Source organism: Megalopta genalis, chromosome 1 (genome assembly GCF_051020955.1).
Source record: "Megalopta genalis isolate 19385.01 chromosome 1, iyMegGena1_principal, whole genome shotgun sequence".
NCBI lineage: Eukaryota > Metazoa > Arthropoda > Insecta > Hymenoptera > Halictidae > Megalopta > Megalopta genalis.
The window spans coordinates 27,933,006-27,954,839 of NC_135013.1; the positions used below are offsets into that span (position 1 = coordinate 27,933,006).

The 21,834-nt window shown below is 45.3% G+C and overlaps 1 protein-coding gene across 4 annotated transcripts in view; it reads right to left on the bottom strand.

Annotated features, from left to right (window-relative positions):
* LOC117220794 (uncharacterized) overlaps positions 1 to 21,834 on the bottom strand; it is a 100,838-nt gene that overhangs the window by 12,303 nt on the left and 66,701 nt on the right. Inside the window, exons 1-13 of one of the 4 annotated variants that reach the window (XM_076524753.1) lie at positions 9,904 to 11,271; positions 9,518 to 9,591; positions 9,247 to 9,392; positions 8,540 to 8,628; positions 7,996 to 8,075; positions 7,846 to 7,904; positions 6,345 to 6,528; positions 4,935 to 5,312; positions 3,897 to 4,101; positions 3,624 to 3,809; positions 2,389 to 2,540; positions 2,002 to 2,103; positions 1,775 to 1,892 (exon numbers count right to left, since the gene is read on the bottom strand). In XM_076524753.1, coding sequence (XP_076380868.1) covers positions 1,775 to 1,892; positions 2,002 to 2,103; positions 2,389 to 2,540; positions 3,624 to 3,809; positions 3,897 to 4,101; positions 4,935 to 5,312; positions 6,345 to 6,528; positions 7,846 to 7,904; positions 7,996 to 8,075; positions 8,540 to 8,628; positions 9,247 to 9,392; positions 9,518 to 9,591; positions 9,904 to 9,930 — 1,800 coding nt within the window. In that variant the 5' untranslated portion in view covers positions 9,931 to 11,271. Of the gene's footprint in view, positions 1 to 1,774; positions 1,893 to 2,001; positions 2,104 to 2,388; positions 2,541 to 3,623; positions 3,810 to 3,896; positions 4,102 to 4,934; positions 5,313 to 6,344; positions 6,529 to 7,845; positions 7,905 to 7,995; positions 8,076 to 8,539; positions 8,629 to 9,246; positions 9,393 to 9,517; positions 9,592 to 9,903; positions 11,273 to 21,834 lie in introns of those variants that run through there. The other 3 variants (XM_076524757.1, XM_076524755.1, XM_076524759.1) reach the window with 3 other exon arrangements.

Below are 21,834 nucleotides of genomic sequence, written 5' to 3' on the forward strand. Positions count from 1 at the left end.
TTTGGCGAGTACCTAATGGAACGAAGAAGCCCGCAAAGCGAATCAGCAAACTTTCCTGCAGAACAGCCTAGTTGCTCGGAGCAGCCCGACTAAATTCGCGTCGTCGCCGAAGAATACCACGCGGTGGGATCACCGCGGAATGTCAGCAGTCCCGAGAGCCGCAAGGGTGACACAATGGTGTAGGAATTCCGACCGAGATCAAACGCGGGTCTCGCAGAATCTGATCAGATCGCCGCCCACTCTATCAGACAAATGGCTCTGTGAAGAGGGAAGAGGAATCGAGCGGAAGAACTCGTCGAAGCAAGGGGTGGGGGGTTGCAGGATGGTGCGAGGACCGCGGAGGATGAACGGCGGAGCTGGTTGATCGAACACGGACGATGGATACGTGTTCTGGGAGAAGGAAAGCGGCGGCTAGAAAATCGGATCGCGCGAACAAAGGGACTTTATTCGACTGCAGGTTTCGCAGACCGATAACGCCGTAATAGATCTTGTCCGCGACGGCGCACGAGCCGCGCGAACCTCGCCCCTCCGTCCCTCTCGTCCGCCGGGAAACCCGAGGCACGAGCATCGTTTCCCACTTTTCCCCATATAATAAATCGTTCGATAGCAGTCCGCGGGCGGGGAGAGAGTGACGCGATTAAACTTATCGACGAAAGGAGAGCCGTGGCCACGACTCGTTTAACGGAGTTCGTTAAGGGATGAAGATCGATGGCGGACGAGTGCCGGTGAAGGGAGGCCCGTTAATGCACAACCCCGTTTCGCTCTTTTCGAATAAACGATACGTCCGAAGAAATATCACGGGCTTCGCTGCGACGCCGTTGCCCGGCGACCAGGTCAACTGGAAGATGGAAATGGCAAATGATCGAAGTAATTACGCCATTTTTGTTCGCCTGATGGATGTTCTTCGACGCGGCCGCGGGTAATCAAGGGAAAAGGGGTCGGTTTTGCGGGGACCTCCTCCTCGGAAGATTAATTTCTTTCGAGGCTCGTCGAGATCCTCCTTTTTTTCGGGGAATTAAAGTTTTACATCGCCCCGTTCGCGGCGATTGTTTGGGCAAACGATCGGGCAGGGGGTTGAAAAATGCTTCGGGATTTCTTAAAAAGCGCGCTCTTCGTTCGTTATTTCCGTCTTTGTTAGGAAGTTGGATATTTTTCAGTCCTTCGTTCGATTCTTCGCTCGATGATTTTCTATTGCAATACTTTCAAATGGATCGTTCATTGTTTCCCTTTTAACACTAAACCTTCCTAAATGTTTATTACGACGCGTGCTTGGTTCATGAAATTCATTCAAATATTTTCATCGAACGGTCTTTATTTTTACCGGCTTAGTAGGTTTAGCGTCAACGTTGAACATTTACGTACACAGCTTTCAGAATTTAGACTCGACATGCGCCGACATTTCTCACAATATTTCGGACAGAATCTGCTCGATGTAAATGTTACTCATCCCAATCGAATCGAAAGGAAATCCAATTGTCCAGTTGTGGACGTTTGACCATCGACGTGAACGCACAGAGGCTGGTAACTTTTCTTCTGCGGCAATTTACTAGCACCGAAGCGGTTCTAATCAACGCCGTAAGTATTCATAGGGTAAAAGGTTAACGTTCCCGAACCATCGTATTAATTCCGAGCATCGCGAAGTCGTTTACGTAGCGCACTTCCGTAAACGAAGTTTATCGCGAAAGAAACGACGGTGGTTGTTTGACCTAACACACGGCCCGACGTGCTTCTGCTCGTCCGTGGCAAGGCGCGGCGTTAACATCCGATAACTCACCCCGGTCAAGTCGATCTCCTTGCAATTCTTCTCGTCGAAGAAGACGCTGTAGCTCTGCAGCACGAGCAAGTGGCAGTGGAACTCGTCCTGATCGATCCGCACAATGCAATCGGCGTTCCTTGAAAGATCGATAGAGGAAATTTAGCCCGCGTGATCCGCTCCTACCCCCGGCCTACCGTTCACCCCCGCAACATTGTTTCATCGAGCGGACACGGGTATAAGCTTACTTGTAATTTGTGATACGCCTGGCCAACTCCTGATACAAGTCGGTCTTCTCCGGGAGAATTATGTTATCCCAATCGATTGGCTGCTCACCCGTAAATCCGAGTCTGCTCGAAATTACGCCGATCAAACGTTATTGGGGGAAACGCCGGTGGAAATCGCCTCGGCGAGCCAGTTCGCTTTTCCTTTTATCGGCGAGCGAACGACCCCGGGTCGATACAATTTCATGGAGATACGCGAAAGTAAATGTTTCGCGCGCCTGTTTTTCCTTCTTTTTTTTCTCTCTCCATCCCTTCGTCTTTCTCCTCCTCCTCCTACTACTACTTTTTTTTGTGCCCCCAAGCGAAACTACACCGACCGAGTTTCTGATGTTTTTATGGCGAGATACTCACGCGGACAGCGGCACCTCTTGCAGCAATGGCCCATCGTAAGATGTGGACGGGACCGTTTGCTGTTTTTGCTCGTCCGATTGTGCCAGCTTCACTTTGAACTGGTGCATCACGGGTCGCTGCGTGTCCTCCATCTGCAATGGGTTCCTTTGTCTCTGCACGCAAATGAAATCTGTATTTTACGAGAACATTTCACGCATTTCGCCGAACTTCGACACTAAACGTGCCGAGGCTTTAAAATGATTTTTATTTGTTGTTTTACAGAAATTGCAGATTTCATTGAGTTACGCAATTTTTGTGATAGCCTGTGCTTGAGTGTAAATATACAGCGTGTCCCAAAAATGTTTCGCAATCCGGAAATGGCGGGTTCCTCGGATCATTTGAAGCAACTTGTTCCTTTACAAAAATGTCCTCCGAGGCACCGTTAACGAGTTATTAACGAAAAACAGTGACCAATAAGAATCGAGTACGGCTGACGCGATGCCCAGTCAACCAGCGCACGAAGCCCAGTTCCGCTCATTGGCTTGGTTGCCTCGCGCCAGCTGAGCTCACCTCGTGTCAGCTGAGCTCGCCTCTCATTTGGTCACTGTTTTTCGTTAATAATTAGTAAACGAAGCCTTGGAGAAAATTTTCGCAAAGGAAAAAGTTGCTTCAAATGACCTGAGGAACTCGCCACTTTCGGATTGCGGGACATTTTTGGGATGAATATTTATATTGATGAATTTCCAATGGACAACAGAGCTCTACAATCTCAATAATTATAAAAAAAATATGTGAAATCGATTAGTCTGACCGATAGGTTTAGCATAAAAGAATCCTCTGACGACCTAACTTAACATTATGACTGCCAAACCGACCATACATGGATAACCGAATTATTTGCTCAGATCTAAAACTGAATTTATACTCTAATCTAGTATATCGTCCTAATTTGATTAGGTTCCACCAAATATAAGAATGTTGAAATTTCGATGTCGTGTAACTTTGCAATTTTCATTCGACGAAACAAAAGACTTGAACTTTAGACAATTTTTGAGCTGGTTGGCGTGAGTGTTGAAAAGTCGTTCGCTGGTCGAACACGATCAAAAATGTTTCCACGAAAATTGTTCGATTGAGATAACAGCATGAGGAACATGCCGGTGCTTAAACATTCGATCAAAGAGCATGGCGGCTTCAAGGGAGCGGTCGATCAAGAGGTATTAGAGAACGGAAGCGTTGACCATCGACGCCGGAGTTACCTGCGATTGATTGATCATCGAGGACGAGACACCGGCTGGAAGATCGACGAGCCTGTGCCGCGTGGAGGATTCGGAAACGCATCCGACAGCCTCGTTTCCGGGTCTATTCAGCTCGGCCTTGACGTTCACCTGGGTGTGCTGCGGATCGGCGACCAGGACGCTGACTTTCTTCGACTCGAATACCACCTAGAACGACTACGCGTCTGCCTTGAGGCCAACATTCCAAGAATTCGATGATCCCGGCAGGTTCGGAGGACCCATTCGATCGTTTACCTGATTCGGTACGATCTTCAGGTTGCCGCTGGGCGTCGACTGAAACGGGAACACCCGATTCGAGCCGTCGCCACCGTCGTTCACGCTGATGAATGCACGGTTATCGCCTCGTTCCTGCGGACACGCGTGCATCTGATGCATCAGGTACGCCAAGTTAGGGTAGACGGTTTTGTTTCTCCGCGGTTTGTCGTCGCCTTTTCCTAAGCTGCGAAGTGCCGACAGAATCGTAAACCGGATCTGTTAAAAGTTCGTTCCAGTTCGACGACAGTCGACGCCGCGTTTTGCTTTAGAACGTTAGGTTAATTATAAATCTGTGGTGGTTAGTAGGACGGTCGTCATAAGATATAGCCGAGCGCAATCGGGTTGAATTTAGAGCTCGTTATACGCCCCGGGCAATAACTGATTAATGCCACTGTCGGGCACTATCAAACGCCAGGGCTGATGACTATCGAGCGCCTATAATTAACAGCTATCAACCTCTCTAATTAGAGACACTTCGATTTTACGGCGGGCCTCGTGATTCGCCGGGAAATAAACACTATTTGACTCGCGATAAACGGTAACACTCGGTATCAAACGCTGTTAAGTTGCGCGAGTCTCGCTGTTTATGGTTCGATAGTTCTCTGTATCAAACGGAGGCACTATTATGTCATGCAAATTCAGATATGATCACTTTTGATGTGTTCTTTAAAGCAGCACAAGTCGGGATATCGTTTGCAATTGCATAGTTCCTGGTTTAAAATATAAGAAACTTTGAAACGAATTCAAATGAAACCAGGAGGTTCCTTCTAGCGGATTAATACTGAATCTACCATAATTTCAAGACTGTTGACACAATAAAGATTTGTCCTTAATCGAAATTTCATAATTCTACTCTACGTTGCGGCGATGAAAGTGGCGAAATGTCGACAATCTTTTCATTCTTACGAAGCAACGCACATCTGTCGCTTTGAATACTCGATGGGTTTAGCGTTGAAAGCATTAATATTATCGCCGAAAATGCGCAAAAATCGGTCTCCGAAACTTGCAGCGTGTTACCTGAAGCGGGCCATTAGCTTCGAGACGGCATTATTCAAGGGACGACATCGTTCCCCGCGCGTTTTATCGATCAGCCGGTGCTTATCGGATCTCCGGGCCTGATCAGGATCATCCGAGTCGTCCTCTTGACAAGAAGCGGAGCTCGACCTAATCAAATTTTTCGCAGACTTGGCCGAATATCTGGTCGGATCGGGTCTCCGTTCCTGCGCCTCTTTGCCCGTGACACGGCGGCGATCCTTGGACAAGGAGCCGGCCTCGGCCCTCTCCCGATAAATGTGCGCGAGTGGTCCACGCCGCCTCGATAAACGCCGACGACGTCTCAAAGTAGCTTGTCCTCGGTCGATCGGATACACGGGGCCCCGCTCCGCCGAGCTCGATCTGCGAGAAACGGAACAATCGGATTTCTCGTTGCGGAAATTCGATGAAATTTTTACGCAACAAGAAACCCCCGGCCCGTCCGGATCGATGATAACACCGGGCGGGAATGCCTTCGAAACTTCCGATTTAATTGGTTTTGGGAATATAGATTCCTCGGCGGGAAGTCTGCCGGGCGTTTTCCGTCTGCTGGACAGAAACTTCCGAGCCGGGAAATATTGATTTTACACGAAGAAAAGTACCGGGGCTACGAGGAAACTCGAGGCTACCAATCAACGAGCTACGGGGGGGGGGGGGCACGTCGAAATTTCTCGGATACAAAATTCGGCCGGCTAATTAAGCAGCTGTTTTGCCAGCTTGTCAGTCGGGAGAACGAGTTAACTCGTTCATTCGATCGGCGCAGTATTGTTCCACGCTGTAACTTGTTACAGCAGCGTTATACAGACTTTAAGAGACCAATTTCCGGAAGTTGGGAACATGTGCTTTGTACATTCTAGCAAGTGTTTCCTCGGGTTTTAAATTAACTGCGGAACTCGTTAAACTGCCGGTAAATACTTGCAGCACTGACATCGAGTTTGTTATAACTAGACTGATTTTTATGCAAAATAAGAATTTGTCGAGCATCATCTGTATTCCCGAATACAGAAGCTGCGTAAAAATATTCTTTATTTCGTTAACGATTTCAATAATTTGGAATTAGTAGAAGTACCGTTGTATTCTCAAATTTTGTTATCTTTTCATCGTTTAAAATTTTACGCAGCGAATTTTGTGATAAATGCACAAAATTCACGGTCTAGTTACCGCGAATAATTTAATCAAGTATTTCCCGGTGTCCTAACGTGGCTGTTAGAGAATTATAATTTGCATGGACCTTTCACGAGCTTCGTTCAAAATGGCACCGTGGCACGAGAACGACGACTATTAAATAATTTCTCGAGCAAAATTTCGCCGCGAAAGGAGGAAGAAGGTGGTCAGCTCGACCAGGAATGACCCGGTTACGATTGAAGACGTAGGGGCCGATCGATCGCGATTCACCTGTCCTGGTGCACGTTCTCGATCAGCGATTGGCTGGCATCGTGAGCGACGGATCGTTCCGATTGACAGGCTCGAAGAGCAGGCTCCGGGGATGCTGGTTTCCCGTGGTACAGAACGACTACGCTGCTTTTGCTGTTCCCGGGTCGCGGACGTTCCGTCGATTCCGATCGATTCTCCGCTATGGCTGCGGACGTCCTGGGATTAGATCGGCGTTCCTCATGCTCACGAGGACCAGCCGGGTCCTCGAGCTGCCCGGCCCGGCCCGGCCCGCCCCGACCAAACGCGAATTATTATCCCCCTTGTGCAGGAGCAGATAGGCCAAGAGGAACATCGCGACGAGAAGCAAATACATGGAGTCGCGTAATCGAATTTATGGGTCTCGGGGACCACCGGAACACGGGCTGGCTATGAACAAAGATGGGCAACCGTTGCCCATCTTTGATTCATAGGGTAATCATTCTATAATTTTCGTTTTATCGCAAGATTGATATTCATTCGTTTGCCCATCTCTGACTACGGCCTCCGTTTCTAACAAGCAAAACCGTCCGAGCTGGAAATTGCTTTTTGGAAGAGAGTATCTCTAAATCTTGTAACACATGTACCCATGGAACAGTTCAATGTTCTTTATCAAAGCGGGCCTTCGTTTTTGAGGAAAATTAATTTGAAGTTTTTCGGGTATAAAGCGCTTATTTAACTATTTGCCGTATGTAGATAAATAAATAAAAGGGAAATCCACTTGTGGGAGTTTCTTGTACGTATTTCGAAGAATACAAAAAATTTTTGTTAGTCCCTTTTTTATAGTTGTAACTCCTTAGGACTTCTGAAGTAACAAATTTTCTTATTATTCAAAGAAGTCGTCGAAAAATTGGGCAAACTCAAAAATTGTAAACTATATATTATAATAACTAGAGTGTGGATCTTTATACAAAATAAACAAGTCAATTGTGAGAACCATTAGACGAAAATAAGTCTTCCCCCTTTTTTAATAATTTTAACCAATCGTAATATAATACAAAAATATTCTCAAACTTTTCTGATGTTTCTAAAGTTTTCTTTTCAATCTAATAATTTTTGTCAAAAACGCATCAAATTCGCAGTCAATCAATAATTGCAATGTGTCGAAAATAATATAACAGCATCCTTAAATTATTCCAACATTTTTATAGTCTTGCATTTGACTTATTTATAACTTCCTCGTAAATGCATAAAATCTGCAGTCAAATAAGAATTTTTTAACACTAAACCTACTGCGCCGGTCAAAATGACCGGTTCCATGTTTCTTATTTCCTTTGATATCTCTATTATAGCCTTTTCGTTATAATGGCTCTAATTTTGTCAGATATTGCCATTTTTATAAAGCATCAGTCGCTTCTAGAGGTCGGCAGATTTAGTGTTAAAAATCCGCCAGTCAACGATCTGACAAAACCTGAAGTTCTGTGGATTTTCCAAACGTTCCAAAACGGAAGCAGACAAACAAAAGGATCTCGATAATGGAACTTACCCTTCTTGCTGTTTCGACGGATCGCCCGTATAATTCGCGGCGTGCTGTTCCTATCGGCGCTGTCGAAGAAGAACATTAACAGCCGTTAGAATGATGATAACGGGGCTGCGGGAAAGCGCGCGTGACCTGATAAAATTGCCGGTTAATTACCAAAGTTTCGGGATGGCTTTGCTCTCGGAAACCCCGCCGCCGCCGCTGGAAGAGTTGCGCACAGCGAAAGTTACCTGCGGCTGGAAAATAAGATAAAGGTGCGGAGATTGTGTCGGACCGATATCCTTTCATCGATTCGCCGCGCTGTCCCGGTTTCCCGCGTCGAATGAACGCGATAGGATTGTTCGAGAGCCGGCGCGGCGTCGCGGAAAACGAGTTCCCGATGTTAAACAATTTCGACGCGCGCCCGGGCTTTTTCATTCCGGCGATTTTTCCACGGAAAAGTGTAACGTGTAACGCGAGCCGACGTAAATAGAGGCTCGCGAATCACGGCCACGCCACTGTTGCGCTCCCGTTGCCAATTCACGATGACAGGCCGGCGTTATTTCGCAACAAAAGACTAGCCGTTCGAGATCTTCAAGCTGTGACGCGCGCCGGGCTCTCGACGGGATTGTTTTCGAAAAACTGGATCACCGCGCTTTTTCCAACGATCCGATGATGTATCGATAGCGTGGCTCGCTTCGTTCGGTGCTCGATGAATTACCTCATGGCTTTTTTTGCTGTTGTGACAGGGCAGGTGCTGGAGACTCAATGGCCGTTGTCCCTTGAGGTCTTTATCTGTTGCTTGGGTTACTGAAACGTGGAATCAGTTAATTCCACAATTGTTATCTCGCCGTGGAATTTATGGGTCTGATGATCTAGTAGGAGAACACGTTTATGTTACAAAAGCTGTTTTATAATAGCGGTGTGCGTAATCATGAACTCAAAGTAACTTACCACATCTTCACTGATATTTAAACGAGATCTCCAAAACACTATGTTTGAATATTTCTATTTTCTATTATTTCTTACACAGAAATATACAAATATATCTTGTCAAGTTTTTATTCAAATATCACGAGAAATGTAAAAGTTACTTTGAGTCTATAATTGTTCACACCACTGTGTATCGGTTCACGTTAGATTAGCGAAAACACCTCTCATAATTCAGAAAGACATTTCGATCTCAGTGGGATAGTAATTTTTAAATTGTGTTTTTATGAGATTTGCGATAAATTTAAATATGTGTTTTTGAATGAGAAAATTGGTAACAATTTAGATAGTTTCCGTAACTTGAATGTGCTTGCAAAAATAAGCACAGGTGATTTTTGCGTTATTTTCGCGATGTTTAAAAACTGTTTGGAGCATATAGGACTATTTGGAAAATGAGCTATAAATGTTTTAGACACTGCTAACACTTACATCACTTACGTAATTTTATTTCGACGTGATCGTAGCTCGCGAAACAGCGACGCCGATTAAAGGTTCTCTCAGGCTCCGCGAGACGATTCGACAAATTACTTCCGGTGCACTTTACAGTAGGCTGATGACACGCTCCCGGGTTTGTTTTCGAATGCCTGACGACAGTGAGAACGACACTTATAAAATCACTAGAAATCTCAGAAAATCCTGTCTTTTAAGACTGGTGAAAATTCACGAAGAAATTGGCATTCGTTCTATTGTGTGGCAAACCATTTTGTACCTCGTCTTCAGCAAATCGAAGTCTGAAGAAACGTAAGATTCGTCGTCAGTGGATGCTGGCGTTCTAAATCCCTCCTGGAAATGTAGAATTCCAATTAAGCGATGTTTCACGTAATTGTTGAACGTTGATACGCGGTATTTTTTCGGAAATGCCGTCACGTTTAATTAAGGATACCTAAACGCAAGGTGCAGACTAATCTGCAATCAATCTAAATTGACGCGAACCAATTTTTACAGTCTCAACAGCAAACGCTGACCATAAAGTTAAAAGAAGTGGACCATACAAATAATACTTGCAGGCGTGCAATTTATAGCACGTTCATCAAAGAGATTTATGTGAAAAATGTGTCCATGTCAAGGTATCGTTGGAAATCCAACCATACTCACGTCATAACGCGTAAAACCTTTTCGCATGGTCCGAATCGCATACGTTCAATAAAGATCCACTGTGAGCACTGGCATCATAACCGAACGTTACTATCTCACTTCCGTCGCGTGGCCGCGAGTAAAAAGCTGCTAAAAATATAGGATGTAGAAACCGGCGGTTTGACGTTTAAAATGACCGGGGCATTTGCAATTAAAAAAAAAGAGAGAGAGAAAGAAACAGGAGACGAGCAGGGGCGACAAAAATACGTGAAACGGAACATGAGACAGACGATAATGAAAATTGTACGGTAGTGCCATCTGACGGAGGATTACACAATTTTCTTGTTAAAAAAAGCTGTTCGAAACACGAGGTATTGAATATTTCGCTGCAAACTGTGCTCCCATAATGCTGCAAGATGTCACAAAGAAGCCAGACCAAGACGTGTCAAAATTTTTCATCTAAATACAATGAACGGTTTATTCGTTAAAATTAAGCATGCAAAAGGGCGCAAAAAGAGCTCTCGAAATAGCATAAAAATTGTTTGAATCTTTTAATACCGAATTTTCTGCGAAGCTGATGAAAAAGCTTAAGAAAATACTGAACGAACGAAGATCAATGTTCGCTAAAATAAATCGTCCTGGATAAGATATTTCGATGTTAATTCCGCATAAAATCCGCAGTCCGGTAATCGCACAGTAAATGGCTCCACTACCCCTAAGTATCGACGATCTCGCGACGCAGTCGATCGAGATTGATCGACGCGTGTTCCTGTCGGATGAACGGCGATTCGTGGGCGTCGATGCCCCGGGCAAACAGCTGATCAAAGTCGACCCCCGAATGTGGAGCATCCACGTGTTGAGCCTCGCCGGGTTCGAGCCCTGTGGGCCAGCCGAGCTTTTTGTTAAATGCAACGGGACGTAAATAGTGGCGTAATGAGCCGGAGGATCGTGGGGTCGGCTGCGGGAATCGGAGATGGCGGTGGTATTTGGGTTTCCAGCTTCCAGCGGAGGAGAAGGTCGCGGAAGATGGGTCGGCGGCGCGGCGCGCGGGTCGGAGCATAGAGGGTTGGAGCACAGAGGGTTGAAGCCGCCGAGGCTCTGGCGCTGGCTGGCGGGCTGAATCGATCGCTTCGGCGTCCTGGTGACCTCGACCTAATGCCACCCTCTTCTGCTCTTGAGCGGAACCCGCCTCTCCCAATCCCGCCGCGCTCCCTGAAAGCCACGGGGTCAGTTAGCACCCCCGTCAAAACACACAAAGCCCCGGGAACCAAGAGGGTGGCGGCCAACGAAGGGATTCGAACACCGAGCACCCCGTTCGACTACGAAACTGTCGCACGAGCTTTTGAGACATTGAATTAAACTGCTCGTTTGTTCCGGTCAACGGTTCCCTCTCTCTTCCTCTCCCTTTCCCTCTCTCTTCCTCTCCCCTTCCCTCTCTCTCCTTCTCTCTCTCTCTCTCTCTCTCTCTCTGCCTCTCCCTATTTCTCTCTTCCTCGCTCTCTGTAAGTCGAGTTCCGCGTAATCCGACGCCCGGGCTCGGCTTTTGTTAGACAATGGTCTCTGAACCGATACCAAAGGCAACCTATCTGCTGTTCTTCACCTATTAGAACCACTCTATGCTACGCCTTTGTCAGAATTCTACTAGCAGTATTTCTACTATCTACTAGCAGAAAACTATTTCTTCTAGATTTGTCTTCTGAAATTATTGGGTTTTTATATTTTACCAATGTGTACATTAGGGTTTATAGAGAGAAGAAGATAACTGAAGCAAATGTGGAACAGTAAAAATGTTCAGTAATTCTACTACATTGTCTCAGTTGTAATGATTAAATTCCAGATCTTTATGCAATAGATTTCTAGACAATACAAATTATCTAAGTTTCTTGTAGGAAATATAATTTAGGTAAAAATGTCTTCCCTCTTTTCACCCTCTTAGTGAACCCTTGAGAAAATGTTAGTCACCCTTAGTTACCCTTGAGAAAATGTTATTTGCTTACAATGAAGAGCATTAATGAACAACAATTTCGTTTCTTATTTCTTCGTCATTTTCGAATGTTCTATTCATCAGATTTCACAAAACTTTCGTAACTGCTTTTTCCGATACTTTACGAAACCGCATCAAGTAGCTTTGGTACATCAATTTATAATAAAATTATTAAACTGCGCATCTCGCACGCTTCCTCGGAATGATCATTGGCCAGCCCGGCCGAGGAGCATCGCTCCTAATTGTTATTAAAGCAATCGTCGCATTTCCGGCAGGCGTCGGAATGCAGAGGAGGGGACGAGGACGGGGAGGAGTCAGAATATCGATGGCCACTAATTTTTTCCGATCGAGTTTCATTGGGCGGTAACGAGTCCCAGCTCGTCGGCGGTTCGCGTTCGTTACCGCGGGCTTCGGGTATCGACCTGGGGCGCGATTGTTCGCGGGCACGAATTCCTGGTCAGTGCGTCCGAGCTGGTGGCAGACAAATATCTCTGTGGAGGAATGCCCGCGCGGCATGCGGCCGATTCCCGTCGTGTCAGCGAAACGGGAATTACCGCGGAAACGAAACACGAGAAACGAGCCTAATATTGCGAGCCCCGGCTTACAGGCGGACGAGATATTAAGTGCCGCGCAAACCGCCACGAGGCCGGAGCCGGCGCAATAAGCCCGCGAAACTGACGACATTATTGCGGCCGGGCTCATTTGCCTCAGCCATCTTGTAGGCTGCATCAGGATCTTTATGCAGATGGGGGTTGAAAGTAACTGGGGGCGATAGTAACCTCGTAAATAATTTTAAATCTAGTACAGATATTGTTGCAAATACTTGATATATTCTGTGGAATTACTATTTCGAAATCTACGCTGTTCTTTTAATTATATAGATATGCAATTAACATGTGAGCGGGTTAGAATCATAGCGGCGTAAGTCACATTTTTTTCATTGTGAGAAAGAGGGAGCGTTGTTGTTTACTAACATGTACATCGTTCACTGATCAAATATATTGTTAAGATAATTTTAAGTTAAGTTAATTCGTAGTGACTTTATCATTTTTTTCATCCGTATTTTTAACATTTTGGCGTGTACAGATTAAATTTTAAGACATAAGACAAAATTTACGAAAATGTCGCTTGTGCCACTACGATTCTAACCCACTCGCAATTAACATTTTCTTAAAGGCTTAAAATTGTGATCACTTGTTCCACGTACAAGTAACGTTTCTTTTCTGTCTGGCAATCTTTATTAATTTTTAACCACAACGCGGCCAAGAGTATATTGTTCTGTCGATTCTCCTTCGTAATCAAGTAGGTTACTCATCGTGACTTCTAACTACTGCTTCTTTTTTAAATTGTGAATTCGTTGTTTATTTATATCTACAGATTGGTGCGTTGTTAATTCAGTGCGAATTTTACAAACCGGATCTCTAAAGTACACAAATTATCCTAAATAAAATCTACCCTTTTCCGACCAATTTTACGCATTGAAGTAAACGAGGATACGTAGAGTACATAAAAATAGTAATGTTCTTGTTGTATTAAAAAATTAAAGGAAGCTTTAAATCGTGTGAAACACTGTCAGTGCTTCTAGCCGAACGCAACTACCGAGTTGTTTTTAAAAAGCGGAGATCTCTGCAGGGAATGCGAAGAACTTACCATTACATCAGAGACCGAAAATAGCAAGCATTATGTTAAACTGGAACTTTTCAGTTTCGGTTTCACCGCGGAACTATTCCGATTTTATGGAACCTCTTCGGCATCGCGTGATTCGTCATGGAGAAGTTCGAAATTGCCCAGGTTTTTCGCATCTTGACCCAGTTCTCGGCCGGCAATCCACAAGTTCGATTTCCGGGCGATTCCCCTGGCACTGGTCTCTCATGGAAGATTGAACGTCTATTTCGTAATGCGCCCGGGGTCCGTTCGTAAACATTGTAGAACAGCGCTGAACAGCGTTTACTTTTTTTTTTTTCCTTCCGGCGCAAAGAGGACACGCGAGAGCGTGCCCGGTCTCATGAATATGCAACCGTCGACGGTAAATATGTAACCGCGTCCTTAATCAGCGCCGGGCGACGCGATTGATGCCGTTAACGCTGCCTCGTGGATAAAAGGCACGATTTTCATTGTACGAGAGATTGAACGGGGCCGATCACGCGGTGGTGGTCTCCTCTTTCTCTCTGACGGAGGGTGAAAGAGGGAGAAGAGAGACGGGGAAAGAGCTCTGTTGCCGAGGCGACCGTTATTGGATCGGCATGAATATGAATGCGGGACCGATCTGTCTGTCAATAATGATACCGTGTAATGGTAATAATGGTATCTATGAACAATGGAGTACCATCATTTCGCATGGTCAACGACGACCGGGTTGCGCCGAGCCCACGTCACTGGAACGCTCCCGGAATATGGAAGGTGTCGTCTTCCACCGCAATAATTCCCGTACAGCTATCGATTTCCCGCTGATGACGCTCTCGCATGCTGGCGGCAGGCATCGATGACCTGCTAATCGTATAATTGTTGACTATTTCATGGGGAGGGCGAGGGACTCTCGCCCGGGACCGTTTAGGGGTCATTAGACCCGGCAGACGCGGTTTCGGAGCTGCTCAGAAGAGGTCTCTTTCGGAACAAAGGGTCTTTTAGGACATTCCGGGGGATATCGGTGATCGTGCCAGTAGTCTCCTGTTGCGTTTACTGCGTCGACGTTGTCTCAACTAATGGAACTTGGCCACCCGGACTTGAAAATTATTATGACGCATTGACTGCGGGCATGTTCCGCCGGAGGACTTGAGCGTGCAGCGGGCGAATTTCGTGGGAATTTAGTCGTTCGGTAAACCCGACCCTAATTCCACGGATCGCCGGGTACTTAGTACCTACTACGTGTCTCGCAACGGCTGGCGCCTAATTTTTACCGTACAACGCGCTTTAAGCGTCTCCCGCTCTCTACAAACAGTATGCAAATGACGCGTGTAAGCGTCTCCCGCGAACAGCGTGATAATATCGATTCGAAACGGTCATAGAGTACCTTTATTTCGATCGACTATTTTTGAGAACCTGTAAGACTATTGTTTACAATTAAAAAGGTATTAAATGCTGATAATTATCCTGCGAATCTTTGTACAAAAAAAAATGAAAATTCCTTGTCCCCATTGCAACAAGTTGAATCCGAATAGATTTCTGTTTCGGTATATTTATTAAATCGAAAACAGTGTGGCAATGTTTCTCAATCTTTTAAATTTCGTTACTGGTTTCGTTAAATGTCCTTTCTGGCCATTCTTTTGCAAAAAGTGCACAAAATCCAGTCTACCGGTAAACGAACAAGTTCGTGAACTTCTTTAAAATTCACCCTACTTTTATCCGTCATTCTATCATAATTTACAAATAATTGAGACACAGGCAAGTGTCACAGATAAGAGACACAGATAAAACAAACCTACGATAATTGTGATCTACGTAAAGAGTCGCCAGCACGAGTTGCAATCACGGCAATGCCAGAAAGAGCGAGGATTCGCTCGAAGATGACAAGACTTCATTCGAACTTCGTTCCACCGGTTCCAGGTTCCGCGGCGGCTGAAAAGACGATCCGAGGAGCGGCAGAGGTGGTGGGCCGTGGAGATGAAAGACAAATGAGCTATGGAAAAACATCGGGGGTAGCGGGATTGTCGGACGGAGAGCTGTCGATGACGATAGAGGGGGATGCGGAGCGTAGTAGTGCGAAACGAGCGTGCATTCGAATAGGAACACGCTCCACTTTTGCTCCATTTGTAGGCGTGGGTGGGGTTGCGTGGCGGAGGGGAGCGGTACGGCACGGCACGGCGCGGGTTCTCCGTCAATGTGCTCGTCCGGAGAAAGAACGAGCAGAAATTTGCAGCCGAGTAGGCGAATCGGGGTGGCTGAATGAAAAGGAGACAGGAAACTGGAGTGAAGCTCTTAAAGGGGCGAGAAAAGGGAGGACGACGACGCGTGAGGGAAGAGGACCTGTGAGTTCGCGGGCAGTGAGAGAGAGAGTGAGGAAGAGAGAGCAGTGAGAGATGAAGTGAGAAAGGGAGAATGACAGAAGCAGAGAGAAAGTGAGAAAGGGAGAATGACAGAAGCAGAGAGAAAGTGAGAAAGGGAGAATGGCAGAAACAGAGAGAAAGTGAGAGAAACGGAAAGAGAAAGAGAGTGGAAGAAACAGGAAGAGAAACGGAGAGAGAGAGGGGGGGAAGAGAAAGAGTAACAGAAGCAGAGAGAGAAGTGAGAACCAGAGAAAGAGAGGGAAAAAGAGCGAGAGAAACCGGGAGGACGGCCGAGGAGGGAGGACGACGAGGAGAAAGAGAGGGAAAGGGCGAGAGAGAGAACGGCGTCGGCCACGAGAAAGGGGGATGCAGAGTTGCCAAGGTTACACCAGCGTCATAACCACCCTACAGCCCCTCCTGTAACGACCCTTCCTCCTGGACCATTTTCCGTCTCTGTCACCTGAATCCCCACTAACGTAGCTGCGATTCCCACCACCGCACCGCACCGTATCGCTGGATCACTGTTGGCGCACCCTTATCCACGCGTGCCCGCTAAGCTTTCTTTAAAAGTTCCGCGATAAATCCCTTCCACCGACCGCCATTCTGATTTATGGGGGGCCAACCTCGTTAAAAAGTGATGGGCCTCTCGATACCGTCACGCTCAACCGCGGCCCGCTCGGTTTTAATCCCCCTCCTCCCCCTCCCATCTCGAGTGTATCGTTAAACAGTTAGAAAATGGTGGGTCAGCTAACTTCCACGCAGCTGTTACGCTTCGCAAATTTGATTTTGATGATAGCAGGTCTTTTTCGAGAAGCGAGTCTGCTGGTAACGTTGATTTTCTCGAATGATATTAACTTACTGTTTATCCATTAGGTGTAATAACGGACTTTCGTATTCACCAAGTTTTCTCGGAGGCTGCTGACTACTAGAAGGATCGAACGGCTTTTTTCCATCTAAATCGTCAATCGTGCCGATTGTTTACCGTTCCGGGACAATGAATATTGCCCTAATGCCGACGGTAAATTCTGCCCACTGTTCGGCGAAATCTCCCCGTAATTAAACGCATTCGTCTTCGTTCTCCTTCAAAAAAAGCCCTCCGCTTCCTCGAGGCATTATCTCCGATAAGACCTCGATTAATTAAACAGAGGCTACCGCGGAAATACAAGTGGCCCGTATAAAGTTAAACAATGTTCACGTTGTTGGAGTGGTAGGCAAAGTTTCTTCCGTAGTCAAATACTGACGGAGCCAGAGTTTGTTCGAGTCGTTATCGCATCTAATTGTATGACCAGCGTCCTTCAACTAACGCTTAGTTTATAGACTGTCAAATATGGAATTATCAACTGCGATAAATCTAGCTGCAATTTCGAAAAAAATATCTCTAACAAATCTTCCTGTTTGTATCGCTATCTTGGAGGTTGTAATTTCGAGAAGATATTTTCACATTTTAGTTATTAGTTTATACCTCTCTCTTTCTCTCTCTCTCTCTCTCTAAGTTTCACAATTTATTATTAAACTGTGGATTTCCCTGCAAAATAAAAATCCTCTGCACAAATAACAATATATAGGAACTGTATAGATATTTATTCCTTATTTATTATTTATTTATTCCTTAATAACATTAATAAGTTGAAAATAATGCAACAGCATTTTTAAATTAATTAAATTAAATTTTTGTTGTTGTATCACGTATTATTTTAGCATCTAGGTATTCCGTATTATTAAGATTCGAGATATGAAAAGTTTAAAATTTCGCAAAATATAATATATTTCCGTGGAAATGGGATGAAAATCAGCTTTTTGCATAAAACCAAGCAGGATGTTTCATATAGGAATAAAAACACTATTTCTATAACCATAAATCCTTCTAAATTTTGAAGTGTCCCGCAAAGCCCGAAAAAGAAATTAATTGGATATCGGACATTGATCCAACCATGTGCATTGTAGACTCGGTCATACTCGCATAAACTTTGGCGTTCCCGAACGAGTATTGGTTTCCGCCTTAACTCTCGACCGCATCTCGCGTCTAAGCTTCGATAATGAGAATCGAAGTTCCTATTACGGTCCCCGGGCAAGAAGATCCATCTTTCCTGGCAGCGTCGCGTCGCGGTCCACTCTCCCGTGGATATCCTTGCGCGATTACGAATTTAATTGCAGCAGGGTGCGTCGGCGAGCCTGAATCGGCAATTAATTAAGCGGCTCTCGAGCGGACGAAGGGAAAGGCTGGCTTAATTAATTGATAATCGGAAGAGATCGGTCTACTCTGGGATAGGGTAATCCCGGATTATCCGTTCGTCGCGTCTCAATGGATCTTTCCGGGCCGGCCGGCAGCGTTCTCCTTGCAAGAAGGCCCGAGCACAAATATTTGGTTTAATCGGCGGGATTGCGAGCGTCCTCGATACGAATCCCATCGAGCTGCGGGAATAAAGGCAAATTCCTCGCCGCTTCGCGCGGATCCTCGAGAGGGCCGGCTCGCGCAAAAATTCGAGCTTCCTTTCGCAGCGACGCGACCCGACCCGTCGCGACGTCGGAATTTAAATTATACGCCGCTTCACGCCTGCCGGACTCAAAGAACTTCGCTGGTGGCCCGTTAAGCGGCGCGCGAATGACGCTCGTTCGGCGCAAATAAAGGTAACGTTTGTCAGTTCGTTGCTGGAGGGCCATTGAAATTGTTTTTCGGCGGGGAAATGTCCATCGAAGTGCGGACACGTTTCTGGCTTTGTCGTTTTCGAGCTTCTTTTTCTACCGATCAGCGGATGCCGGCTGTCACACGTCGAATGCCTCGTAACGTGCAGAAGGTGTCGTAACACCGGAGATCTAATTCGCAAATGGATAGGGGATGCCCGAAAACGATAAAATGTATTTCACTGTATTCCAAAGTTACAGCCGTTTTTGTTTCAATCAAGCAATCACCATAGAATTATAATAATAATCGAATTTGTTAACTCGCGTATAGACTGAGGATTTTATGCAGTTATGACGAAAATAAGTAGTTGTTTGAAACAGAAGCAAAATTTAAATAACCGACAATTACCAATCCGCCATTTCCGATTTCTTAAAGTAATTAAAGAGAGAACGAAGTCTCGAAATCTACTCGTATGTCTCGCAAAACGGAAATGGGAGGTTCCTGGGTTTATTTGGAGTAACTTTCTCCTTAGCGAAAATGCGATCCGCGGCTTCGTTTGCGAGTTATTAAAGAAAAACGGAGACCAATGAGAGACGAGATCAGCTGGCGCGAGACGGCCGATGAGCGGAACTGGGCTTCGCGCGCTCGTTGACTGGACCGCCTCGCGTCAGCCGAGCTCGCCTCTCATTGGTCACTGTTTTTCTTTAATAATTCGCAAACAAAGCCGCGGATCGTATTTACGCTAAGGAGAAAGTTGCTTCGAATGATCTTAGGAACCTCGAAGTTATAAAATAACACTGTATCGCGAGATATTTTTAGGACACTCTGTATATCCCGGTACAAGTACAATTTTCTTTAGCTCTTTCATTCCCCGTGGGCCGATAAATTGGCATTTCCGAACACAGTATCGACTGTCGGGTAATAAAACAGTTAAGTAAGAACATTGTACGGCCGTGCAGTTCGACCGATTTCACATCCGCGGCGCGCCGCTAATGAGAACAAATGACAGCCGGGAAACACGGCGCAACTTCCTCTATAAATAAGATCTAATGAGACCGTGGGTAAAGATGAATTAATGAAGATGAATTCGATCGGCGGCGGTGCTATCGACTGGCAACGGTTTTTCCCGGTTTCCGGGCGAGGAGCGCCGGATAAACGCGATTTTCATGCGTGACAGGGGTCGTTGACGCGTCGCCTGGGGAGCGGCTGCGTTTTCCCTTGGAAAACAGGATGTTTTTCATCGGGTTTGACGGACGAGTAGCGGAATGAGATGCATTTATCACGCGCCCGTGCTCCGCCTCTCCGGAAACTTGAGGTAAACATTTATCGTTCGCAACTCGCCGAGAGACACGCCGCGGCGCGGCGCGGCGCGGCGCGCGTCCCTTGAAAAGAGGTGAAACGCGGAAAGGGGGTGGCGGCGTTGTGGGTGTCGGTGGGGTTCAGGGGGGCTCGGGGAGACCCGGGGAGGGTAGGTGGGTGCAACGGAGCGAAAGACTAAGAGGATGGCATCCATATTTTCCCCCCAAAGCAAACAACCGTTCTCATTCTCCTTCGGCCTGCCCGTATTGTTCCCCATTGTGGCTCGTTACAAAAGGTAAGGATGCAAAAAAAGGAGGGGGGCGCGGGGGTGTCGCGAGCCGGCGAATTTCGTGCATCTCACTTTCGAGAATCGGAGCTCGAAGGGAAGGTCCTGACCTAGTTTCCCCGGAGCGCGCGGATCCGAGCCGAGTCCTCGTTCGGAGAGGGGATGAAACCACCCCTATTCGTGCTCGCCTGGAAAATTGCAGTGATAAATTGCTACCGTCGATCGTTCCCGCGGAAAAACCGTACGAATATCGCCGACTCTGGATCCGTACACACGTTGCATCTTATGGGAGTTTTTGTCTGGCCATTGGGAGATCCGTGAAGTTGTCTTATCATCGTTGTTCGTCGATAATTTAAGATGGGTGCCTCGAATAAACCTTTATAACGGAGAGTTTCGACAATGTTTTACGTTACACAAAAAAATTGCCGAGAATCATCCTTATTTTAAGAAGACCTGTTAGCAGGAATCGAGTATTCTTACTTCCTTTTTTACAAAGGTTATTTTGTTAATCGCATCGCTTTTTCTTTTCATGGCAGTAACGATTTTATGTGCAAAAATAAAATGTTTCTTTTTAAATAAACGGTACATAGAAAATACGGAACCAATTCTAAGTACCTTCTCTTCTAACTTTAAGGGATACAATTAGACGTTTTTGCAAACATACAATATTATATTGTTATTAATTGAATTATATATTTTGATTTGGACGATCAGAAGCGATTTAAATAAATATTCGTTGATATAATTAATTCGATGCTGCGGTTTCACTCGCGATTTATGCATTATTCGATTTTAAACGACCTCGTAACGCGACCACGATGATGCAGAAAGGGCTCGCTTAAGTGCTATACTTACGAGTCGCAGCGCTTCCGGAAGAATCTAACTTTCGAAACACCGTCATATTGTATTTTTATGGCCGACGACGGCGCTGTAAAAGCTAACCAAGCATACATTTTTTATGCTGCAGTTTTATGTAGTTCACCAGCTGACCATTTTATTCATACACGGTCCGTTAACGCAGCAGTGCATTTTTGACAGTGTCGGCAGTTTTATTGTACATCCGCGTTGCTGGATATTTTGGATTTTGTTGCAGCGTGGTCGCGTTTTAATTCACTTGCAGATTCTTTGAAAACTTTGTTTGCATATTGTACAATAGATTTTGTGAAATATCACGAGCATTTTCAATATTTTATAACTTCGAAACGACGAAACCACGCGTTTTCAATATTTTATAACTTTAGACTTTTTAAAGTTTTTGGACTGCAAAGTTAGTTTATAAATTTGTGCTAATATATTTATTTATTAATATATTTACGAATGTGTGATTATTCACATTTCATAGACCAACGCGATATTAAATAATTTTGTTCTGTTTTCAGTGCAAAAAAAAAACGAAGATTAAAGAGCATCACTTCATGCTCGTAGTTATGGCAAGTGGAGGGACTAGAAAGTGCACCGTACTTAGCAACAATAGGTAAATTCTTTCTAAATACTTTTTATATTCACCTTACGATAAAATAATCCAATCGAACAAATATCAATATGTTATTTTCAATGCATTAAAGTGATTAAAGAAAGAATTTTCTATTTGGTATCTGCATTTTACAGCTTTTTTTACTGCTTTTTAATAACAATGTTAAAGAGATGTCAATGTCATAAAATTTCATCTACAAATATTGAAATGCAGCGTGACCAATTGCTGTGCCTTTGGTTAGTTTTCAAGAATAATCAACTTTACATTTATCGTATTCGCTCTTTTCTTATTCGAAGATAAACA